This window comes from Macrotis lagotis, chromosome X (assembly GCF_037893015.1).
Source record: "Macrotis lagotis isolate mMagLag1 chromosome X, bilby.v1.9.chrom.fasta, whole genome shotgun sequence".
Taxonomy (NCBI): Eukaryota; Metazoa; Chordata; class Mammalia; order Peramelemorphia; family Peramelidae; genus Macrotis; species Macrotis lagotis.
The window spans coordinates 347,280,686-347,305,209 of NC_133666.1; the positions used below are offsets into that span (position 1 = coordinate 347,280,686).

Sequence of the window (24,524 nt, forward strand, 5' to 3'; positions counted from 1 at the left end):
TCTTTTTTTCATATTCTTTTTTCTGGCTTGATTATTCAAATTTGATATAGGGCTTCACATTGACTAGTATGTATGTGTGTATATATATATATATATATATATATACACATGCAAACATATACATACACATATATACACATAAGGCAGCTAGAAGGTAAAGTGGATAGAGCACCTGGTCTGAAGTCAGAAGGACCCCTCTTTCTGATTCCAAATCTGAACTCAGACTCTTTGTGACCCTGGACAAGTCACTTAACTCTTTCAGTTTCCTCATCTGAAAATAAACTAGAGAAGGAAATAGCAAACAAATCCAGTATTTTTGCCAGAAAAACTGCAAATAGGGTCACAAAGAGTCAGACTCAACTGAAAACAACTGAACAATTGAACAATAACAACAATTCACAGGAGTGATATTATATACATATATTTAATGTTCATTTATCTATCTATATAGAAATGTCTACTATGATTCACAATGCCACTGTGAACTATTCTGAATTCCTAAATAGTATACCACATACAAAGTCATGAAATAAAAGCACTGAGATTAAGGGGGGAAATGGGTTAGTAGCAATAATTCATTAATGACAGTTTATGGGGAAAAACCAACAAATATTGCATATAAGAAATTAATGTGGAAAATCCAAATATACAGGTAAATCAAATACACACACATTTATCTTTATGATGGATTTTATACATGTCTATATTGTTGTATATACTTTATATATATATATATATATATATATATATTTGTGTGTACATGTGTATAAATAACATATAAACTAAAATATGTAATAAATATATGCTAAATTGATTAATTAATATAGTCATTATTTTTATTGTAATTCAATCTCATTTTGTAATCATATTTATCATGGACTTTTGTAATTTATAACATTCAGAAAGGTTTTTACTAATTTATTTAAGGTATCTAATATCAAATGAAATAACATTTGAAAAGCATTTAAAATAGTACCAGTTACATACATACATATATATATATATATATATATAAATGTTTATTCATTTCCATTCCCCCTAATCAGAAAAAGAAATCCCCTGAACCCTCAAAAATATAGTTGAAATTGTGTGTGTGTGTATGTGTGTGTGTGTGTGTATTTATATGAGATGTATGCAACATTCCTTGGACACATACCTGGCTGAAGCTCTGGATAGCAGCTCTGGCTTGACTGCTTCGAGCTGGGAGTTGGGAAGGTGTTGTTTCACCCAGGGCAAGGGTCTGGTTGCTATGGTAGCTGGCTGAGTACTGGAAAGACCCTTCAGGTTTGGAATTGAGCTGAAGTGCACTCTGGGAGAGAAGGCTGGGCCCTGAATTGAAAGTAATTTGGAGCAGTCAGTGAGGGTGAAGCAGAAATGACATGTATTATTTACAGAGAGTAGTCTGGAATTATCACATGCACACAATTCTGGCCATCTTTGACTCTTAAGCTAAAATCAAACTGTAGAATTGATTTGACAAGATTTAAGATATATCTTTAGATTTTAAAAGTCACTAAAAATAATTATTTATTATTCCAATGTTGGTCAACTCAGAGAAACTTTTAATATCCAAGATGATTGTAAAAGGAATCATTTTATCATTTCTCTTATTATCCAAAACATAGTTTTATTCATTTGAAAGTATATCCTATACTATATGCTTATTAAATTTAAAATCTTTAATTATTTCTATTTAATTCAATGAGCAGAGAGGTAAAACAATCATCTAATCTCAGTCCTTGAAGAATACCAATCAGTGATAATTTCTACAACGTAAAGAGCAATGTAACACTTTAGTGTCCACAGACGTGACAACTTTTAAAATATCAAGAGCTCTTTATGGAGAAAAAAACACTTAGGTCTCACTGCATTGATGATGAGTTTGTCAGCTTATCTTTTCTATCTCAGCAAAAGACAGCATGAAAACAGAGGAAATAGTGTTCAACATGAGGATTGCCTAAGTTATTGTGATAATGAAGAGATACCAATCACTATACATGCCTAATCATTTTATCAAGATGTCTACCAAAAATATTACATTCTTAAGGAGTATTTGAATAAAAAGTTTGGTGAACAATACCATTTAAAATTACTGCTTATATTTAAATCAGTTGGTGAACAAGCATTCATTAAGTACCTATTGTATATAATATTATATAGTATAAAGTTAGATTCTGGGAGATGAAAAGTTTAGATGAGACACAATCCCCATTATTAACAAGTCACAGACTAAGTAGAGAGATGACTATTAGGTAAGGGAGCAGGCATTTTTTAACTGTCTACTAAATGGTAACCATTTAAACCCTGGGGGTTACAAGGAAAGGCAAAAAAAACCCAAAAGAAATGAACCCCACAATCACAAAGCTGTCCTTGGGCTCAAAGTCTAATGATGCAATACAGAGAAATGCAAATCACAGTTACATGATATGTGAATCAGAAATGTTTAAAAGCACTTTGTGAGGGTTAATGGGGAGGTCTTTCTCAAAAAAGGGTGATGAAGTAGGTTTTCTTATAGGATTTATTAATTGAGTAAAGGACAGAGAGTTGCAGAAAAAGATAAGGAATGCATTCAGGCACAGGGAAACAAGTCTGAGTTAAGGCATGGAGGTCCGATTCTTGTTGAGTAGTTAGAGAATTATTCATTCTGGCTAGCTATATAGAATACACAGAAAGTGCTCATATGAGAAGACTGAAAAAAATATGGTGGTGCCTAATGATGGAGGACTTGAATGCCAGGAAAATAAATGTGATCCTTACTAGGAAGGCAATAATGAGTTAGTAAAGAATTTTGAATATGAAATAATATCATCAGATTTATATGTTAAAATAAAAATGATGACTGTCAGTGATATAAAGTATGGATTGGAAGAGAGAAGTTGTAAAGGGTCAGCTTTCAACTTAATACAAGGAAAATCTGCCTAATAATTATAGTTTTCAAAGATTAGCCCCCAGAAGTAATGACTTGTCTGTAACTGGACATCATTGAATGATATCTAGCAAATCACACATATGCCAGAATGTTGTAAAGGATTTCTATTCAAATGTATATTGCATTCTCGGGGTGGGGGTGGGGTGAAGAGACAGACAGAAACAGACAGAGAGAGAGAGAGAGACAGAGAGAGAGAGAGAGAGAGAGAGAGAGAGAGAGAGAGAGAGACAGACACACAGTGAGATGCAAAGATAAAGAGAGAGACAGAGAGACAGAAACAAAGACAGGCAAAATAGGGAGCTAGAGATATATTAAAACGAAGAAAGATTTACATCGATAGATCTTTTCTAAAATGATTTTAATACTCATTAACAGGTCAAAAAGAAGCATAAATGAGAGTAATTACCAGTTCAGAAGGGGTAGAGTTGAAGCATAACCTTGCAATATAAATTTCCTCAAATTATTTCAATTATAATGCAGAAGAGTCACTTACCAGTGCAAGAAAGAAATTGTACCTGCATGAACTATTTTGTCCTTGACACCATTTCTGATAACTCACACAATAATATCAATTCTAGTAGCAAGTAGTGACTAAGCTTAAAATTTCATTCTTGATTTCTCTTGACACTATAAGGAACACTTCACTGAAAGAATTTTTCAGTGCCTTGAACAGCATCATTTTATATACACTCTTGAGAATTTCTATATCTTTTCCTTGCTTCTAATTCTCTTTGAAACTTTGAGACACTATGAAGGGAATTATGATGAAGTCACATTATTGTCAATTAATTTATCTTGTTTTTAAATCACTCTGTACTCAAATATATTTTGAATTGAATAATTTTTGTTGGATGGTTTAGGAATCTAGTTTCTTGATATGACATAGTTTATATGAACATATGCACTGCGACCTTCAAAGTATAAATTAACCAAAAAGAAAAACTAATGTCCTGGTTGTATTGCATAGAAGAGGTGCATAATAACAATAAGTCAGATTTGTTGTCAAAGTTGATTCCCTAGAAGCAGTGAATTGCTTATCTTTGAATGATGTCAGGCAGATGACGTGTAAGGATGTTATAAAGAAGGATTCCTAATCAAATTCATGTTGAACTATATGGGTTTTGGGGTAGAGAGAGAGAGAGAGAGAGAAAGACAAAGAAAGACAGATAAAAACAGAAACCTAAAAGTCACTTAGTGAGTAAACTACAAAATCCTGGATTTATAGGTTCATAGATTTAGAATGGAAAGGGACTTCACTTAACAAACAAGGAAACTGAAGCCTATGAAGTTTTGTGCCCAAATTACATAGCTTGTAAGTAGCAGAGCTGGCAAATAGATTCTCCAACTCCAGATCTACTCTTCCTGCATTGTTTCAAACCCAGATCACCTGACTTTCATTTCCACTTACTCCTATGCTATGAGGTCTAGCATGCTCTGCGATTTGTCGAGAAGGCATTGCACTCCTCTGGGCCTTAGGTTCCCTATCATTAGAATTGAAAGATCGAACTAAATAGTATTTTTCCAGCTCTAAAATTCTTTCATTTGGAATTAAACACTTTTAATGCTCCTTGTTCCTCCTTTTCCTCTTTGACAAATAGTAAAATACACTTTTCTTTCCCCCTGGATAAGGAGGAACAGCTTAGGATTTAGGAGATGAGGAGTGGGAAGATCAATTATGAGAGGAAGGACCTGTCTCAATCTATTCCCCACCACTGTAAACCATTATTGGCCAGAGAAAGAAATACCCCCAAATCATTAATTGTAAAAGTGTTGAGGTCTTAAAATTATGCATTCAAAAGAAAAAGTACATGTTACATCACTTGATTAACTATTTGTTACATTTCAGCATATTACTGATTTTTGTACATAAGATTTTCCTATACAAAATTGAGATTTAAAAAATAATTGCAGTTAAATGAGCATAGGTATTTCCAAATTCATGATATTTCTGGGATTCAAAAATGGGGGGTTAACTAGGATAGTTACCATATTTCCCCACTTATAAGATGCACTCATTTCAAAATATTTGGGGTCTAAAAACTGGAGCATCTTTTACAATGGTTGTAGATTTTTTTACTTGCCTTTCCTGCTTTTTTGAATTCATTGTCTTTGTGCTCATTTTTTTTCACATTTGTCACCAGTATATTAGGCTACATTTTGCCACTATCTGCCCAGAAATGATTCAGAAAAGATTTTAGCACAGTGCTGAATTCAAGTTCAAAGTGATCCAGTTTGCAAAGGTGAATGGAATTCATGTTGCTGAATGTCAGTCTGGTCCTTCTCCAACCAAGAAAACAATCCAAGATTGACTATGAGAAGAAGAAACCCTACTGAAAACACTCCACCAGAAGAAGGTCATGAGAGGCAAGTCAGAAAAATGATCTGCTGTAGAGAGGGAATGAAGAGATGGATTGAAGAGCAAAGGGCAAGTAGAATTGTTGTGTCCACAAAGATGGTTCAGCATGAGGCAAGAAGAACTGCTGATGAAAAAGAAGCGAGTGATCTCCAAGAAGGAAACAATGCTTGCTTCATTTTCATGAAATGAAATGAACTAAGCCTGCATCCACATACCAGACTTGCCCAGGGAGTGCTTGTGGTCTACCATGGACCAGAGCACAGGCAGGAGAGCATCAGAGCCTCTCCTGAGACAGTGATTTGTCATCAAACACAGATGAGGACAAGGTAATGGATGGGAGTTTTGACAGTGATGGGGAGTTGTGACTACTCAAATCATCCTATAAATTCAATCATACATTGAGTATTTGAAACTTTTGATGCAGTTTCCCTTCTCTCCTCCAAAAAATATTATACCTGATGATTAAGTTTATAAGTTCTGGATATAGAATGCTATTTAATGATGCATCTAATGTACTTTACCATTGAATTCTAACTGGGTATGTTTTGGTATGGAATTATATTCATGATGCCACAATTTATATTACTCACATGATCTTACATTTGCTAGAAAGGAATGAGAATTCCTCTATCTACAAGTCATTGATTGTGGATCCAGTCAGCTTGGGGTTGTGGACTGGAATTTGATAAAAGAGCATTCCAAGGAGGGAAAGGCTAAGAGATAGGGAAAAAGGGATAAAAATTATAAGGAAAGGGTGGATCTCTGGAGTTAGAAACTGTGACATACTTAGGGATAAAGAGTAAATAGGAAATGGTGAGTATTATTCTCTTCTTCTCCTCCAAACAAAGAAGAACTTTTCCTTTCCTTCCAGAAATGAAGAGGAATATGAGTGTTAGGGCTAGTGTCTTATTTTCCTTCTTCTTCCCACTCCCATCTTCCAGAACTCACCTTACTACTTTAGACCTATTGCTAACTAGCTTCCCAGTAAAATGGCACTAAGGATTACATGGGGTTGTTAAGGTGAGGAGGAAGATTCCCTGGCATTAGCAAAGAAGGGAAAGAGACATGGAAAAGTCAAGGAAGAAAGATGGAAAATCCTTAAAAGGGCAGTGTGATGTATTGGGAAGGGTGGTAGTTTCTAGTGTTCTGTAAGAGACATACCTAAGTAGTTGTAAGTTTCATTCTGCTAATGGGTATAATTATGCCTTAAATATAGTACCTCCCAGATGGCTTCATTTTCTACTGGGAATCGTTAAAGTCTTGGTCTATTTTATTCCTGAATTCCAAAGGGGATTGCATCTATTTATACTGAATTTGTCATAATTTTTAAATATGTTCTTAGGACATGAAGATGGATGTCACTGTAACCTTCCCCAAGTCCTCCCTTGTTAATTCTAATAGTATGACTTAAAGCTTAAGTTTATTTCCCTAGCAGTGATAGTGAGGTTGTATTTCACTAATCATGTTTTCACCTTTCCTGCCCTTCTGACCAATAGGTGGTCAATAACTGACTGGAATTAAGAATACAATTTGATCATGTGAAGTTTTTCTCTGTGCACAGTTAATTGGGGAATCATGACCAACAGTTTAATATCATCCACTGTCAGCCGAGATAATTGGCTTCATCTTTGTAATGTGTGGTGCCTTAAAATAAGTGTCGTCAATTCCAAAAGAAAAATAATTTTATTGAATTCTATAATTTCAAAAAAGTCCAAACTTTTTACAGCAAGTAATAGTTTTAATGTATTTATTACTTGTAAAGTTGGACTCCCTTTTGAACTGTATTATTTTAGTTTTTCCAGTGGACCAAATTGCCTCTCAGCTGAGGATCTGTAAGCTAGAGGTCAGTTCTCTAGATCTAGACACAGATCATACCTAGAATCTGAAGTTAGCTCTAGTTACCTTGAGACGATATTATATATCCCAGAACTCAGATACTCACTACAATGCAGACAGGCCTATTGTTTGCCAGGCATGATGTCACATCCCACACTTCTATGCCTTTTCACACCTGGAACATCTTGTCTCTTCACCTCTACCCCTTGTAACTTGAAAACTCAGTTCAAATACCATTTGCTAATAGAGGCTTTTCCTGCATGATAAGCTGCACCTTCCCTGCTCTATTAGGGCTTTCCATTGCTTTCTTATCTGTGTGTATGTACTTTGCTCCATGTAAACTCTTTAAGAACTAAGGAGTTTAATTTTTTTAATCATCATTTCCCAAGTACCTAACATGATGCTTGTCAAAAATGTAGATAGAAAATTAATTATTATAATTTATTCCTGAGTCATTCTTGAGTCAGAAAGAACCCCAACATGTTCATTAGAATACACTTGGATTACCTCACACCTCTCAGACTGGCCAATATGACCAGAAAGGATGTTGGAAGGGATGCAGAAAATCTGGGACACTAATATTTTGTTGGTGGAGCTGTGAACTCATCCAACCTTTCTGGAGAACAATTTGGGATTATGCCCAAAGGGCAGCAAAAATGTGCATACCCTTTGATCTGGCAATACCACTACTGGGTCTATATCCTGAAGAGATTATGAAAAAAGGGTAAAAACATCACTTGTACAAAAAATATTCATAGCAGCCTTGTTTGTGGTGGTAAAGAATTGGAAATCTAGTGAATGTCCTTCAATTGGGGAATGACTTAACAAACTGTGGTATATGTATGTCTTGAAACACTATTGTTCTATTAGAAACCAGGAGGGATGGGAATTCAGGGAAGCCTGGAAGGATGTGCATGAACAGATGCTGAGTGAGATGATCAGAACCAGAAAAACATTGTACAACCTAACAGCCACATGGGAGTGATGATCAACCTTGATGGACTTGCTCATTCCATCAGTGCAACAACCAGGGACAATTTTGGGCTATCTCTGTATCCAGAGAAAGAATTATGGACTTTGAACAAATATCAAAGACTATTACCTTCAAATTAGAAAAACAAGACTATTACCTTATTCTGTAATTTTACTATCTCATACTTTATTTTTCTTCCTTATGGATATGATTTCTCTGTATAATATGGAACCAATGTAAAGACTAACAGAATGCTTTCTGTGGGGGTGGAGGGAGGAAAACAAGAATGGGGGAAAATTGTAAAACTCAAAATAAATAAAATATTTCTAAAAATGCACTTGGATTTCCCCCATTTCCCTTCCATAAAGATTTGTTTTCTCTAAATGACAAAAAACTTATCCCTAAGATCTGATTCTTTCCTGCCTGTCAACACAGCTCCTGTTCTCCTAAGGCAGGGGCAAGGAACACCAGACCACCAGGCTTTTTGAGTCTTCAAGTCCAAGATATGACTAGAAATTAAATAAATCTGGGAGCTTTTTAAAGATGAATCAATTAAATATTTGACCAATTATAGCAGGAGAATGATGTTAAAAAATCCAGAAAAAAATGTTCCCCACTCCTGTTCTATGGAGATTAAATATCCCAATCATGTGCAATCAAGGTTTCCTCTCATTTGGTAGATGATATTTAAAGACCACAGGAATAATTATATTCTGCCCTGCTGACTAGAAGTTTTATATGGAATCAAGGGAAGTTGCAAGTATAGTGATGGACAGGTAGATGGCACAGTGGACAGAGTGCCAGGCTTGGAGGTAGGAATACCTGAGTTCAGATCCAGCCTGCAACACTTACCAGCTGTGTAACCTGGGAAAGTCACCTAATTCTGGTTGCCTTAATTAGTCATCTTTAAAATGAGTTGGAGACGGAAATGGCAAAGTATTCTAGTATCTTTGCCAAGAAATTCCAAATAGGGTCACAAGAAGTCATACACAACTGAAATAACTGAACAATGTCTACAGAAGTTAAGTATCACTGTATCCTTCTAGCTTGTCCTTGTAGTGTTAGGTGAAAATAAATCACATTTTATTAACTGTAATAACTTGCAAATGCCTCATTTTATCATAGTATCAAACCTGAACGAATAGGAGACTATGGGGTCCAGCCTGTCCTTTAAATCTTTTAGCAGTCACCAAGAAATTTTCCTTTGAATATTTTTAAGGGATAAGTTTCAAAGTCTACTGTGGATATAGAAGGTGCTAAACAAGTGAAGAAAGGCTAGGTTAGGGGTATTTCCTGGCTAAGTGCCTTCCTTACCATAGCACTTTAAATTCTGCATAGAAACAGGCGTTAAAGTTAAAACTTTAATATGATAAGTTCAAAACACAGATGTTAAACAACAACAAAAGCCACTACAAAGCAAGATAGATAGGTATGTGCTTAAATTATTGATCATTCTGAAGCAGATGCCTTTTTTCCCCTGCTGTTGCTTCTGGGGTGTGCAGTTTGCATGTTAATTCATTTTCTGCTTTCTAAATATAACTGTAAGATTGCCTATTGGAACCTATCAATGTTCTCATTACAGACTGCTGACATAATAATTTTTCCAATCTTCAAACTGGAATTTAAATCAAAGGTACAATACAAAATCAAAAATGCAAGCCACTTAACCCCATTTGCCTTGTAAAAACCTAAAAAAAAATCCTAAAACATTAGACTGTGAGTTCATCAAGGGCAGGTATTATCTTTTCTACCCTTTATTTTTGGTATCTTCAGCGCCTGACTTATATTTGTTATTGTTCACTCATTTCAGTCATATCTGACTCCTTGAAACCACATTTAGTGAAGATACTGGAGAGGTTTGCTACTTCTTCCAATACATTTTACAGATTTATCCACTGAGCCACCTAGCTGCCCTCAAGGTTCATATACTAGGTGTTTATCCAGTGTTGATTGATTGACTGATTTTGATCATTGCATATCTTGTAATTTAAAATAATTACAAGCCAACTCAACAGATCAAATTATACTATTACTTAAATCAGCTACGAAGTTTTGTTGATTTTTTCCCCCTTCGGTAAAAACTTTCATATCCAGCTTCTTAAATTTACATGGTCCCCAACCTAGTTGAAACTTCCATTACCTGCACTATATATAGTAATAGTCTTCTTTCTGTTTGGGGGTTTTGCAAGGTATTGGGGTTAAGGCTTTCTCAAGGTCACACAGCTAGTTATTTATTAAGTGTCTGAGGTCAGATTTGAATTCAAGGTTCTCCTGACTCCAGGGCTGGTGCTCTTTCCACAGCACCACCCAGCTGCCACCCAGTTCCTGAATCTGGATTTGAACCCAGGTTCTCCTGACTCCAGAACTATATTCACTGCATCATCTAGTTACCCCTTCTATGCTATTCCTAGCTTGTGGGCTTTTCTTCTCTATAAAGTATTGTTTCCTCAAGAAAAGTGTGACCATGTCATTGCCTTATTCAAGAATCTTTAGGAATTCCCTAAAGCATCTAGAAAAAAACAAAAACTTCATAACATGGCATCTTATATACATATAATATGTATATATATATATATATATACAGATACACACCTATAAAACATATATATGTATTATGTATATGCATATACAAATGAAAATACATTTACATCATATACATACATATATATATATATATATATATATATATATATATATATATATATATATATACATATATTTCCAGTCTACCTTTCCAGGCTTATTTTGCACTACTCTCCTTTGTCTCCTCTACATTTCAGGTGATGCTATTTGGAATAGCCTTCTTTTGGTTTTCTGTCTTCCAAAATTTATAGGTAGAGCATGATGTGTGTGACTATGAAAAGGAGATTCACAAATAAAAAAATAAAACAAAACAACTACCCAATTTGGTTATGAAAAAATATAATGGTCAAATTGTAATACAAAATGTTATTGTTTCTAAGGCTACCAAGACTTGAAGTAATTATTGTATTTATTCCAAAATTAAGACTATTTAAGCCTAAGTTTATTCATAAAAGAATAGAAAATGTTTCATTTTTTTAAAATTTTAATTACATTTGATCTATGGACTAATTTTAACTTTTTTAGCACTTTCTTCTTTATGAGCTCTGAATAGCTAACCATTTTACTTATTTGTTATTAGATTCTATTCACTTTTTTAAAAATCACAGTCTTTTTCTGGATTTACTTTGAAATCTAGTGGCACTGGCCACCCTGATGTTCTATGTCCTGATTACAGGCATTTTCACCAGATGTGTCCCAAACTTGGAATATTTTCTGTTCTCATCTTTACCTCCTTGTTTCCTGGGCTTCAATTTCTAGTTAAAATCTTACCTTCTATAAGAAGCCTCTAATGATTCTTCTTAATTCTAGTGCCTTCCCTCAGTTTTCTCTTATTTACAATCACTTATAGCTTTATTTGTATATGGCTGTTCTTAGTCTCTTTCATTAGACTGGGAGTTCCTTGAGAGCAGGGACTCTCTTTTGCCTGTATTCCCAGCACTTAGATAGAGCCTGGAGCATTAGTAGGCAATTAATCTATATGTTTAGTTCTTTTTTTTCTCTCAAGTTCTGCCTTATCTGCATATTTACAAAGAAAAAGAAGAGATCAATTGGAAATAGTAATTCACCAAAGACACCTTTCATCTATTCACCAGGGGGAAATGTGAAGGTATCTAGGCCAGGGGAACAATGGGAAAGTCATTAAGTTCACTTTGGCAACTCCTGTGCCTTCATTTTCAAATAAAAAATAAGGTTAGTGACCACGGAAAGTAGAACATTTATATTCACCATAATCAATAACTGTGGAAGGGCAAAGAGACTTTGTATAAATTAGTTATGAAGAACAAAAATTGAAAACCTTGAAAAGCAATGAATTTTCTTTGGAAATGAACCTTTTTTGCCTTTAGTTTGCTTGTTTTTTTCCCTGTGATCTGATTCAACAATACTGGATCTACAAACATTACATGAATGTTCTTCCAAATAGCATCACCTGTCAATAATATCATTTATCCATTATAGCCAAACTATGGAATGCTATATGGCTAATCACTTATTATAGATATTATTGTTATGAAACCAGCTGCTCCTTATAGTTTTCTTTTATCTAACTCTGATTTCTCAGAATCAACTAAAGCTCTGTTTTTCAGGGCAGTTAGGTGGCATAGTGAATAGAGCACCAGCCCTGGAGTCAGGAGGACCTGAGTTCAAATTCAACCTCAGATACTTAATAATTACCTAGCTGTGTGGCCTTGGACAAGTCACTTAACCTCATTGCCTTGCAAAAATCTAAAAAAAGCTTTATTTTTCTTAGTCTCTATTTGTTCTTATATAAACAATATATTTGAATCCTTGGTATTCTCTATTTTGACAGATCTGTGATTAATGTGGGTGATTCCTTAAGCAATCTATACCTTCCTATCCTGTATAATTTTTGTTAAAATTAAACTTAATTTTTTTCTCCATAGAATTTTATGCATTCTCACAATAAGTTGGAAGGCTTATGCTAAATCTCTTTAAATGAATAGATGCCAATGGAGTAATTAGCATGCTTATTGCTTATCCCCTCACTCTTTCTATATGACATCACCATTTCTATAGCTGCCTCCATTTCCAGTCATTAATATTTCTGATGTCAGGCTTCTACTAAACAATGTAACTTATTCATACTCATCAGAACCCTATTCATTTCCCTTTAGATAAATTAAAATTTTAATTATTTGGATAAAAAGTTATTCCAGCACTTGTTTTTATTCAGCATCACTGGAAGGAATATTGATATTCAAATGATGGATATTTGTTTCAGGGAGAAGGCTGGGGATAACAAAGAGTTCTTGCAATTTTTAAATCTAGCCTGTTCCTCTTTTTATGATCAATCACATTCCTAGCTCATTGTCCATCAGATTTTAAAACATTATTATGCCATTCTACCCACCAATCAAAATCCATTTTAATAACAAAAATTAAATTTAAAAACTAAAGTATGAAGATGTTACTATCTGATAATTAATATTAATATCACATGTGATGTGAGCGGAGGTTTTTTAAGAAGTATCAATGTTCACATAACATTTAGATTTTAGAAGGCATAAGTGGAAAGAAAAGTTATTACTTGATCAGTCATATCTGACTTTTCATGACCCCCTATTGGGCTTTCTTGGCAAAGATTGTGAAATGGATTACCTTTTCTTTTTTTCAGTTCATTTTACAGTTGAGAAAACTAAGGAAAACAAGGTTAAATAATTTGTCCAGGATTTCACAGCTAGTAAGTATCTGAAACTCTATTCAAACTCAGGAAAATGAGTCTTTTGGGCTCCAGGTACAGTACTCTTTGCAATGAATCAATTGACTTCCTTGGAAAGGAAGGAACAGTTCCTAGAAAAGTCAGTAAAGAACCAATAACTTTCTCTTCTTTCATTCACTCCTCAACCCTTTGTAATATGGGTTCTGACCCCATCACTCAACTGAAACTGCTTTCTCCACTGCCAGTCAAAGTTATCACTGACTTCTTAATTGTTATATTTCAGTGCTAAATATTTTCTAAGTACTCATCCTCCTTGGCCTCTTTGCTGTATGTCAAAATATTAATCACTTGTTTCTCTCTTCTTTGAGTTTGCAAGAAAATATTATCTCTTGGTCATCTTCCTCAATCTCCTCTGCTAGCTGATCATACAGATTACATCCCCTAATGGTGCTGTCTCCCAGACTCTGTCTTGGGCCCTCTCCTCGACTCTCTCTATTCTTCTTGGTAATCATCAGCTCCAATAGGTTTAATTGTCATTTCTGCATCAATGAAGCATTTTTATATCCAACTCTAGTCTTTGAGTTGCAGTAGTACTACACTACAATTCATTTCTTATTTCACATTCTAAATTGGATCTTCTGGAACTATATAAAACTCAATGTTTCCAAAATGAAACTTATTAGTTCCATTTCCTAGTCTTACTCCAAATCTAGCTATCTTCCAGTCCTCACTATTTCCATAGAAATTACAACCATCCTTTCACTCTCCTGGGTTTGTAACTTTGAAGTTATTTTAATATTATCTTAATTCCTTACATTTCTTCACCTTCCTTGCCAAACCTTGCCAGCTCTGCTTCCATATCTCTTAAATTCAGTTGCTCCTTTCTATTCACTATTACTCCCATACAAGTTCAGACCTTCACTACCTATTACCTTGAGTATTGCATTGATCTCCTAATTGAACTCCCTGACCTATGTCTCTCCCCACTTCAATCCATCTTCTCCAATCCTATTTAAATGATTTTCCTTAAGCCCAAATTTGACCATGCTAATATTGAGAACAATATAAATATATGCATACATATATAATTTAACTAAAGATATATATATAAACTAATGAATATATAACATATTTAATTATAAATAACACATATTTATATATGACATGAATATATATGTGTTGATTACTAATATTAACAAATAATTATGACTATATAGATTATAATATGATATAAAATAAATCTACAAACTAATAATAAAATATAAACTCATCTATTTAGTTTTTAGAGTGCTTCACATCCTTGACTCAATCTATCTTTCTAGCTATACTGTACAATAAATAACTCCTTCCCACATTCTGCAATACAATCAACTTTGTCTTCTCTCTATTAATTATTCACACACTCTACCTCCTATCTTTGCACTAATCATCTTCACTGTCCTGGCCTCTAATTCATAGTATCTTCTCTATCATAAAAACACAGATCTACTTCTGCATAAACTTTCCCGATTCCCTCAACAGCTAGTGAATTTCTTTCCAAACTATCTTGTATTGAGCTACTTTATATTTATTCTCTTGATATTCATTCTGTATGTACTTATACTTGTGATTGTTTTCTCTCCTGATACAATATAGACTTATGAGTAAAGGACTACTTTATTTTATATATTTTTATCTCATCATCTAGCACAGTGCCACACATATATATAAGTTAAATAATAACGAGTAGCTTATTTATTGAATGATTGATTCTCTCCTCTTCCTACATGCTGAGTCAGGGCTGGGGAGCTAGAATGAAGGGAATTGATTTGGATGGTCTTCAAGGGGACCCCAAGGTAAAATTAACTCTAGGACAGACTCTAAGGATATTATGATGCTTTCAAATTCTATTTCTTTTCTAGTTGACAAATTTCAGAGGATGAGAGATAATTTTCCCATTCCAAGTCTTAATTCTTCACCCTGTCATGTCTGAGCCTCATTTGACCATAATAATTAATTTCTAGGTACCTTTGGTACCTTGTCAATTACAAAATACAATTATGTGTTTAATGGAAATTTTCACTCATTTTCCCAAATCTCTAAACTTAGACCTTAATCCCAGGAGCCATTCATAACACAGATGGCAGTAACTGTTTTTCAACTGGGAAATATACATTCTTTCCTCCTCTTCATAATCTAAAAAAATACTTCTTTATATTTTGCCTATGTCTTTTTCATTAATATACTCTCTTCTGAAGCAATAGCCATAATTTTTGAGGAGGTAGTGTAATATGCTTAAAATAATATTTAACAGAAGGGAAAGCAGACATCCTTTGGGGAAAATGTATATAATTAGAGTTTTCATGTAGGGAAAAAGACATTTCTAAAGACATAATGAGCAACTATTCTTTATATGTCCTTCAGTTGTTTTCTTTCTGCATTCTCTTACATCTTGGGTCCCTGATACCATAAATTTCTTTTTTTTTTTTGCAGGTTTTGGAAAGAAAAATAGAGATTTATTAAAGTAAGTTACAGCATATTAAGAAAGGGATAGAAAAGTTAGAAGGAGTTTTAAGAGAAGACCATGTGGATTGCTAATTGAATTTTGACCAGCCCAGCTGACCAGGATTCAGCAGATACCAGCAATTTCTAAATGCATGTTTAGAAAAAGAAGGTAAAACATATAAGTTTCTAATTGCATTTTGTAAAATATTTATAACAGCAAACCAAAAATATACCATTATTTTAATTTTGTAACATACCTTTTATTATGGCCACCTAGAAATAAAATTTTCTAATCTATCAAAAATTTAGGAAAAAGGATAAAGATATTTCAGAGGCAGTTTTAATTCTCAGAATAACAAAAGCATTTTACCTTCAAATGGAAAGAGAAAAGAAATTCTTTTAATCCTGAAACAGTTTTTTTTTAATTCCATGAAGTTTCTCGTATTTTGAGTATTTTCATATCTGAGTGAATTAGTTCATCAGAGATTAGCAAGTCATCAGTTCCCCAAATTAAATCTATTTTAGACTAACATTAAATAGACTGGAAATCAATAATATACTACACCAATAAATTCTGAATGTGACTTCTTTTGAGTGCTATCTTTATAGAATATTTTAACAACCTGAGTTATTCCAAAATGGAATAGGCTGCCTTAACAGAAAGAATTTTTCTAAAAATTACAAAATCTTCATGAAAGCTAGATGATTAACTTTAGTGGTATTGTCAAGGTCAGCTATTCAATAAATCTTTATTAAATAGCCATGAAAGGCCAATAACTTACCAAAGCCATGCTAAGCACATAGAATACAAAGAAAGACAAAAGATGAGCAGTTCATGCTCCCAAGGAATTCTAATTGGGAGGGGTAATAATATGTCAGTTATTAAGCAGGTAAGCTGAAAATAATCAACAGAGAGAAGGCCATAGAATTAAGTGGATATTAGAAAAGATTTCCTGTAGGATTCTAGTTGGGACCTGGAGCTTGGGATGTCAGAAAATAGATATGTGAAGGAAAACCAGTTCCATATTTGGGGACAGCCAGTTAAAATGCTCAGTTAGGAGCTAGTTCATCTTGTTCAAGGAATATCAAAGATAGCAGTGTTATCAGAAAGAGATTAGGATTGTGGTGAAAGAGAGACTAGGTATAAAACATCAAAAAGGAAAAAGGGGATGAGGCTATGAGAGTATTCAAATGCCAGAGGATGAGAAGGATTATAACTAGTGAGAGTGAGGGGGGGAATGACAGATCTGAACCTGAGCTGTAGGAAAATGACTTTGGCAACTAAATGGAGGATGCATTGGAGTAGGAAGATACCTATGGTCTAGACACCAATCAGTAGGCTATTGTAGTAAGCAAGTTGTGACCTGATATGAGTCTATGCAGGATGGTAGCAGTATTAAGAAGAGAAGGGGGAAAATATGAGAGATGTTATGAAAGGAAAATCAATAGACTTTGGTAGGATACTGGATATGGAATGGAATAGATAGAGGATTCAAGAATGTCATCTAGGATATAAGTTTTGGTTAGAAGGAGGATGGTGATATCTTCAACAATGAGAGGGAAGTAAGGAAGATAAGGTTTGGGGAAAAACTAATTTAGATTTGAACATGCTTTTAAGTTTAAGATTCCAGAAATCCAATAGGTAAAGATATAAAAATGGGAAGTCAGGAGAAAGGTTAGGGCTAAATAAATAGACCTGACAAGCATCACCATAGAGATAAAAATTGAATGCAAAGTACTTGATGAGGTTACCAAGTGAAATAGTATAGAGGTAGAAAACTAGAGGGTTGAGGTCAGACTTTTATGGGACACCCATGCTTAGTGGGTATGACCTAGATGAAGATCCTTCGATGGAGACTGAGGAAAGGTCAAACAGGTAAGATGGGAAACAAGATAGAATAGTATCATGAAAACCAAGAAAGAAGAGTGTCAAGAAGAGAGTGATTAATATGACAAAGATTGTAGGGATATCAAGAAGGATGAAGATTTAAGGCCATTAGATTTGACAATTAAGAGAACATTAATAATTTTGGAGAGATCACCTTCAGTTGAAATATGAAGTTGGGAGTAGAATAGGAGAAACATAAATGAAGGGGTGTTTTTGTATATGGCCTTTTCAATGTGTTTAGCAAAAAAAAGGACAGAGAAATAGAGAAATATAACCAAAAGGGAGGGAGGCATTGAATTATGGTGGATTTTTTGTTTCTTGTTTTTTTTTTTTGACGATATGGAAAGGAAGCAAGCAGTCAGGAGAGATTAAAGCCAAGTAATGCAGTGAGGATGATAGAGAGAATAATTTTTTAGAGAAGAAATGAAATGGGATCACTTATGCTAGTGGAAAGGAAACTTGGCAAGATGGGTCACCTTTTCATGTGAAATGAGGGTGAAAGAAGAGAGTCAGGGGTCATCTGGGAAATTCAAACTAATGAAGAGGATAGAAGAAGAAAAATCTTGCAATTTCAATTTTTTCAGTGAAACATTAAATCATTCATTCTTCAGACAGGAGCTAGACTCTAAATCTCTGAATTTAGTTCCAAGGTTGCCATTTTATGCCTCTATGATTAACAGTGAAATGTACCATGATGTATTGTAAGACAGTCTCTTTAAGGTCCTGAAGGAAGTATGATTTTTTAAGTACAAAATACAGGTAGTAAGGAACTTAAGATCAGACTACCTACCTTATTGAAGGGGATAGATTTCATTTTTAATTGGTCTTGACTGTTCCAGATGCTGCTGCCCTATAATTCTCCATGGATAATAAAGGTTATAGAACTACAGGGACTAAATGCAGGTCTTAGAATAATATCAAAATGTATATGTTTATATATAAAAATATATAGGGAAACTGCTGTATTATGAATTTATCTCAAAACAAACATTCTTGATAGTTCTAAGAAGTTATATTTTTAATATTTAGAATTAAACATTTTATTGCCTTTTAATGTTGTAATTCCCACAGTAAGTGCATGTTTTAATGATTTCATTTTTAGAAATATTTGATTTTTATTGCTATGAGCAAAAAACGTAACTCTCATAATAGATTCACTCAACTGCACATATTTTCTATTCATTTGCAAATATTAAAACTCTTTGATAGGATTTTAATGTTGTTATTTAGTATAGACAACAAAATTATGACATATCCTATTTTCACAGTTATATAATTATTTTTTAAAAAATTGGAATGAATTATTGAACACAGATATTGGTGATTTGTGTCTAGATTTTTGAGAAATATTCATTCTTTTTGTTTGATTAGTAACTGTGAAAATATTTGTCTTTGAATATGATAACCTGTACATATATATATATATATATAGCATAAATATTTAATTTAAATAATTTAAATGTTCTAGGTTGAGAGAGGAAATGAGTGCTGTAATAACAGAATGCTTCTTTATTTGAAACACTGCAAGATCCTTCATAAATATGGAACAGTAGCCAGAAAAGATTCTTTAAACTTACTTTCACTAGTTGAATAGTCCTGGGGATCAAGTATTCCTGATTCTTGAAGTGATCTAATGCAGGAATCTACCAATTCAAGACCAGTTGTGAGTTCATCCTCTATATCCTTCTGACCATCTATTTAAAATAAATACCAAAAAACTTAGTCCATAATCAGCACTATTTTTTCTTTTTTTATTATTTAATAATCAAAAGCAACTTAATGAAATATTTTACCTCAGTAATTACTCAGATCACCATCACCCTCCCTCCCTCTCTCTCTCTCTGTCTCTCAGTGTCTGTCTGTTTGTCTGTCTGTCTGTCTGTCTGTCTGTCTCTCTCTCTCTCTCTCTCTCTCTCTCTCTCTCTGTAGGTTAAGAACAAATAAGAACATTTCTCTTGGGAAAACTAAAATTAGGCAAGAAATAGAAAAGAAGTTAACCAAAACCTTTCTAATAATACTTATCCTAAATAAAACTTTTCATAAAAAATTAAAATTTTGATGAAAGAGTATCACCTTGTTCATTATATATTTATATTTTTTATTTCATAAGTACAGTGAACTTAATTTTTATGCAGATATAAATTAAAATTTTTAACCACAAACCTATACTTTACCTTGTGTTTGCCAATGAAACTGTTCTTCTGTTGAACTGCACAAAAAAAGAGAATAAATAGGTATGATATGTTAATTCTAAAAATGTATCTATATTATAACATACAAAAGCACATCTTAGGATGTAAAATTGATTTTTTCTATATCATCTTTGAAAAAGATTGATTCATTTTGAATTCAAATTAATGTACATTTAGATTATGTTCATCATAATCATCAAGTATTAATGTGCCTATTTTCATGAATAAAAAGGCTACTAACAAAACCATTTCCATAAAAGACCATGTCAAGTAAAATTATTCTTCCTACTGATATTAATAGTTTGGATAACAACAAATCCTTAATTAGTTTCATCTTACTATGAGTTTGCTACTAAGGCAATTTTGAATTTTGCTATAGATTTTACAAAAAATGCAACATGAAGAATACATATAATTTTTTTGCTTGTTCATCTATTTCAGTATACAGCAAGGATCCTTAGCCTAAAATATATTAGGTATAGTTCAATATAATTGGACTTCCATTTTATACATTGAAAAGTATTATTCTGAAAAGTGATGTGATATAAGTTCTTGAGACTGCAAAAGGCATCTTAGACATAAAGAAAGTTAAGAACCCCCTGAACACAATAAAGGGAAATAAAAAATATCCACCATCTCTTTTTTTTAGGTATTTTACATAGAGTCATTGGTAAATTGTGATTAATTCTCTATAGAAAGAATATCACTACAGAAACTGAACCTGAGTACAAACATATTCTGATATGTATATGCATATAATTTACTTAATATTTTTCATATTATTTTAGCACTTAGATAATTTTAAACAATTACCAATTTATTGTTAATGGGTTGGTTCAAAAACACCTTGAAGGTGATGTCTTTCCTAAGGGATAGTGTTCATATTCATTTACAATAACTATTTGTTCCTAAATACAAATGTATGACCTTGACTCTATTTATGTCTTATATTTTATGAGTTACATCTGATTGCTGGTATTCTACATCATAGAATGTATCATTTACATTACATGAAGTTCAGATTTTTTTGAAGAACTAAATTATATTTGTATATAATTTGTAAAAAATGAAAGCATATATAAATAATTTTGTTTTATTAATGGTATTTAATGATATTTTCCTAGAAGAAAAATGTATAGTTCATAATCTAAAACAATGTAACTCTAAATAATTTAAACGGGTGATTGACAGTCAAAAAATGGAATAGTAATAGAAGTAATGACATCAGCAGTGATTATAATTATTTTAACCAGAAGCCTAATCAATGTAAATTAATTGCAACAAGGATACCAAAAGAAAGGACCCTGAAAGACCTTGAATAACGAAAGATCTGAGTTACTTGACAAAAGAAGAGAGAAGCAATAATGGATTAGTACTCTTATGGCTAATGATTTTTGAAATTATGATAAACATTTTCTAATAAGGCAGAGATAAACAGTGGAAGGTAAAGTCTGTTTAAAGAAAGCTTGATTAAAATTTTGAAGTAAAGAAATTTAAGGGATATTTAAGGGGAAATGGAAGAAAGATAGCAAATAAAAATAGAAAAGATTCATAAAAAGCATCACAATGAACTATTTTCTTTGTCAATGACAGCAGAAATTCTTATTGCCTTATTGCCACAAACCTATATTTGTTTCTAGGAAAGGTAGAAATAATTCAGAGAGAACCAATATGGGAAGAATAAATCACTGGACTAAGTGTTCAAAGAGTTCTGTGTTGGAGCAAACAATTATAAGGTGATTGGAGGACTAAGAAACAACATAGAAGAAGGGGACCAAAAGCATAGAAAACATCTCATACCCTATTAATACTGAAAAAATTATCAATAAAATAAAATAATTGCTTATATAATTTCTTTCCCTTTATCACAAAATATTTATTCATGAGCAAAGGGCATTTTTCAAGAGGTTATTAGTAGGGAACAATCAGAATTTTGCAAACATTATTCAAAAAGCAATTCATCATAATATTTTAAAAATAACTGAAAGATATAGAAAAGATAAAATCCCAATGTACTTATGTTTTTTTTATCTCAAAAAATATTTTAAAAGTTAGGAAGAAAATTCTGCCTTTTTTTCAACAAGGTGTCTCTCATCAATATATCAAAATCATTTCAGATTCCTTGAAAGATATGATAGTACAAATACTCGATTCAGTAACTCTCCTAAAAATATGTGATGAAGACAAAAACAGAGCATATGCTTATCAAAGGTATTAACTGCTCTGATGGAAAACAATCACCAGGAATTAAAGTAGAAGAGGGATACCTCCAAGTGATTTTGGTCCTCCAAGTGATTTTTTTGTATATGGCATTGTGTTGACTTCCTTAAGTCCCAGAATATTGGAGTTTTGGGGGAGAATTTTTCCATCAATAAGAAGACAATCACAGAGAAAAGACCAAATCGACAAAGAATTTCCATTAACCATACTGCAATATACTTTTGGCTAGACAACCACCACATTTCAGTATGTCCATGATTATCTGAGGCAAACATTCCAAAGAAAAAATGATTTGGGCCTCTAATAGAATATGAAAGAGTAGGCTGGATTACTTTCAAGAAATTTCAAAACTCCTTTAATGACTAAGCTCCCTACAAAAATCAAATGCTAATCTTTTTTAATTCCTATATTCTATCAGTACTGATGCATGATACTAAGGCATAAAATATAATTAGCAAAAAATTAAAAATTAATATCAGAGTACAACAAAGAAATGGGAGATAGGAATGTACTTGAAAATATAACCAATGAAAAACTCTCAGAAAGAAGAGGATGAAAAATATCATTTAGGAATTGCATGGTAAGAAGAGAAGAGAGAGTAGTCATGTGGTAAGGATAACATGGACATCTAGAATCACGATTATCATGGTACCTTGTTGATGTCAGAAAAAATCAAGGAAGTCTTCTAGCATATTGAGGGAACCCCTATGGAAATTTTATTGGAAGTCATGGATAAGCATCACATGAAATGGTCATATAGAACTTGGATGAAATCTACATTGTTCCAGAAAATTTCCAAATCAATTAGATCACAGAATTTGTATTTGAGCATATTATGTGTATATTGTAATAATATGTAGATATAACTTTTACATGTACATGTATTATTATTATATATGTAAGAATATGTATATATATATATATATGTAGCTATGTGAGCCTAAGTCACACATACATTTTTGTTGAAAAGAATTACATAGGGGCAGTTGGGTGGCACAGTGGATAGAGCAGTGGCCCTGGGTTCAGGAGGACCTGAGTTCAAATTTGACCTCAGACACTTAATAATTACATAGCTGTGTGACCTTGGGCAAGTCACAACCCCATTGCTTTGCAAAAACCAAAAGAGAGAGAGAGAGAGAGAGAGAGAGAGAGAGAGAGAGAGAGAGAGAGAGAGAGAATTACATAGACACTGCTACATGAACAAAGGTTTTAAAAGAAAATTTCATCCTTATAAGGCAAGTGTATAGCTCTTTATAATACCTTATTAATTGTGTTTTGGTATACAGTGAACTAGAAGGCAGTTAGATGGTATAGTAGAATCAGGAAAATTTAAGATCAAATCCTACTTCAGACAATTATTAGCTGTGTGATTCTGGACAAATCATTTGTCCCATTTGTTTTGGAGGCATCTGGGTGTTTCATTGCTAAAGATCTGGGTTGGGGTCAAGAAGACCTGGATTCAAATATAGATTCATTCATGAACTATGTGACTCTGGGCAAGATGTATAACCTCTCTTCCTTAATCTACTGCAGAAATGGCAAAACCTCTACAGTGTCTTTGCCACAAAACCTTATAGAGTGTCATGAAGAGTTGGATATTATTGAAAAGTGATAATTTCAATAAAACTTTTGATATAATATATACCATTTTAGGAAATGCAATACGTTTTTCTCTATAATTCTTTTGAAAAAGTCCCAATTTCTAAATGTAGCTGGTACTTGCATATAAAGGCATGTCTATATCAATCTATAATTATATTTCTCTATAACATACCCTTAGAAGGAAAGAGAGAATCAACCCCAGGTATCAACTTATACCTTCATCTAAATAACATGCTACTGGAATAGGAAGTCCAGGATTATGATTGGTCACAGATATATTTTGAGTGACTTGTTAAAGATATGATGAATATTACAGTAAGCAATGACTTGCATACACAATCCTTTTGTACATATTATCTATGCATATAGTACCTATATTTCTCCCTTGGAATGTCAGTAAGTTATGAGCAATCTTGATACCAGGCAGTGATAGGCATTATTTTGATAATGATCATCTCCATACAACTGTTTTACTAGATCTGTTGCTCTGCTCAAGGTACTGCTGTGAATAACTCATGGGTTTCACAAGAACAAAAGGCTTTGACATCTTTAATCTTCTTTTTAGCAATAGACCCTGAATAAATGTAAGAAATGAAGTAGATTCATGTCTTTAAATCTGTGTCTGGGGAACAAATGGTTGATGTAACAGAATATAAGAACTCTGCTTTAAGAGAAAGTTCTCCTTGCCAGTGTATTTCCTACTGGACTGATGTATTAGTAGCAAATTAAACTGAATTTGAAGTTTTCTGAGCAATAGACAGTAGTAGTATATGACATAATA

At 33.1% G+C, this 24,524-nt stretch overlaps 1 protein-coding gene across 3 annotated transcripts in view; it reads right to left on the reverse strand.

The window, feature by feature from the left end:
* The window catches only part of CTNND2 (catenin delta 2), a 1,202,081-nt gene that overhangs the window by 567,557 nt on the left and 610,000 nt on the right, over window positions 1–24,524 (reverse strand). For all 3 annotated transcript variants that reach the window (XM_074205345.1, XM_074205344.1, XM_074205347.1), the window contains 3 exons: window positions 19,904–19,938; window positions 19,307–19,423; window positions 1,157–1,329 (listed from right to left, as the gene is read on the reverse strand). In XM_074205345.1, coding sequence (XP_074061446.1) covers window positions 1,157–1,329; window positions 19,307–19,423; window positions 19,904–19,938 — 325 coding nt within the window. The remainder of the gene's footprint in view (window positions 1–1,156; window positions 1,330–19,306; window positions 19,424–19,903; window positions 19,939–24,524) is intronic.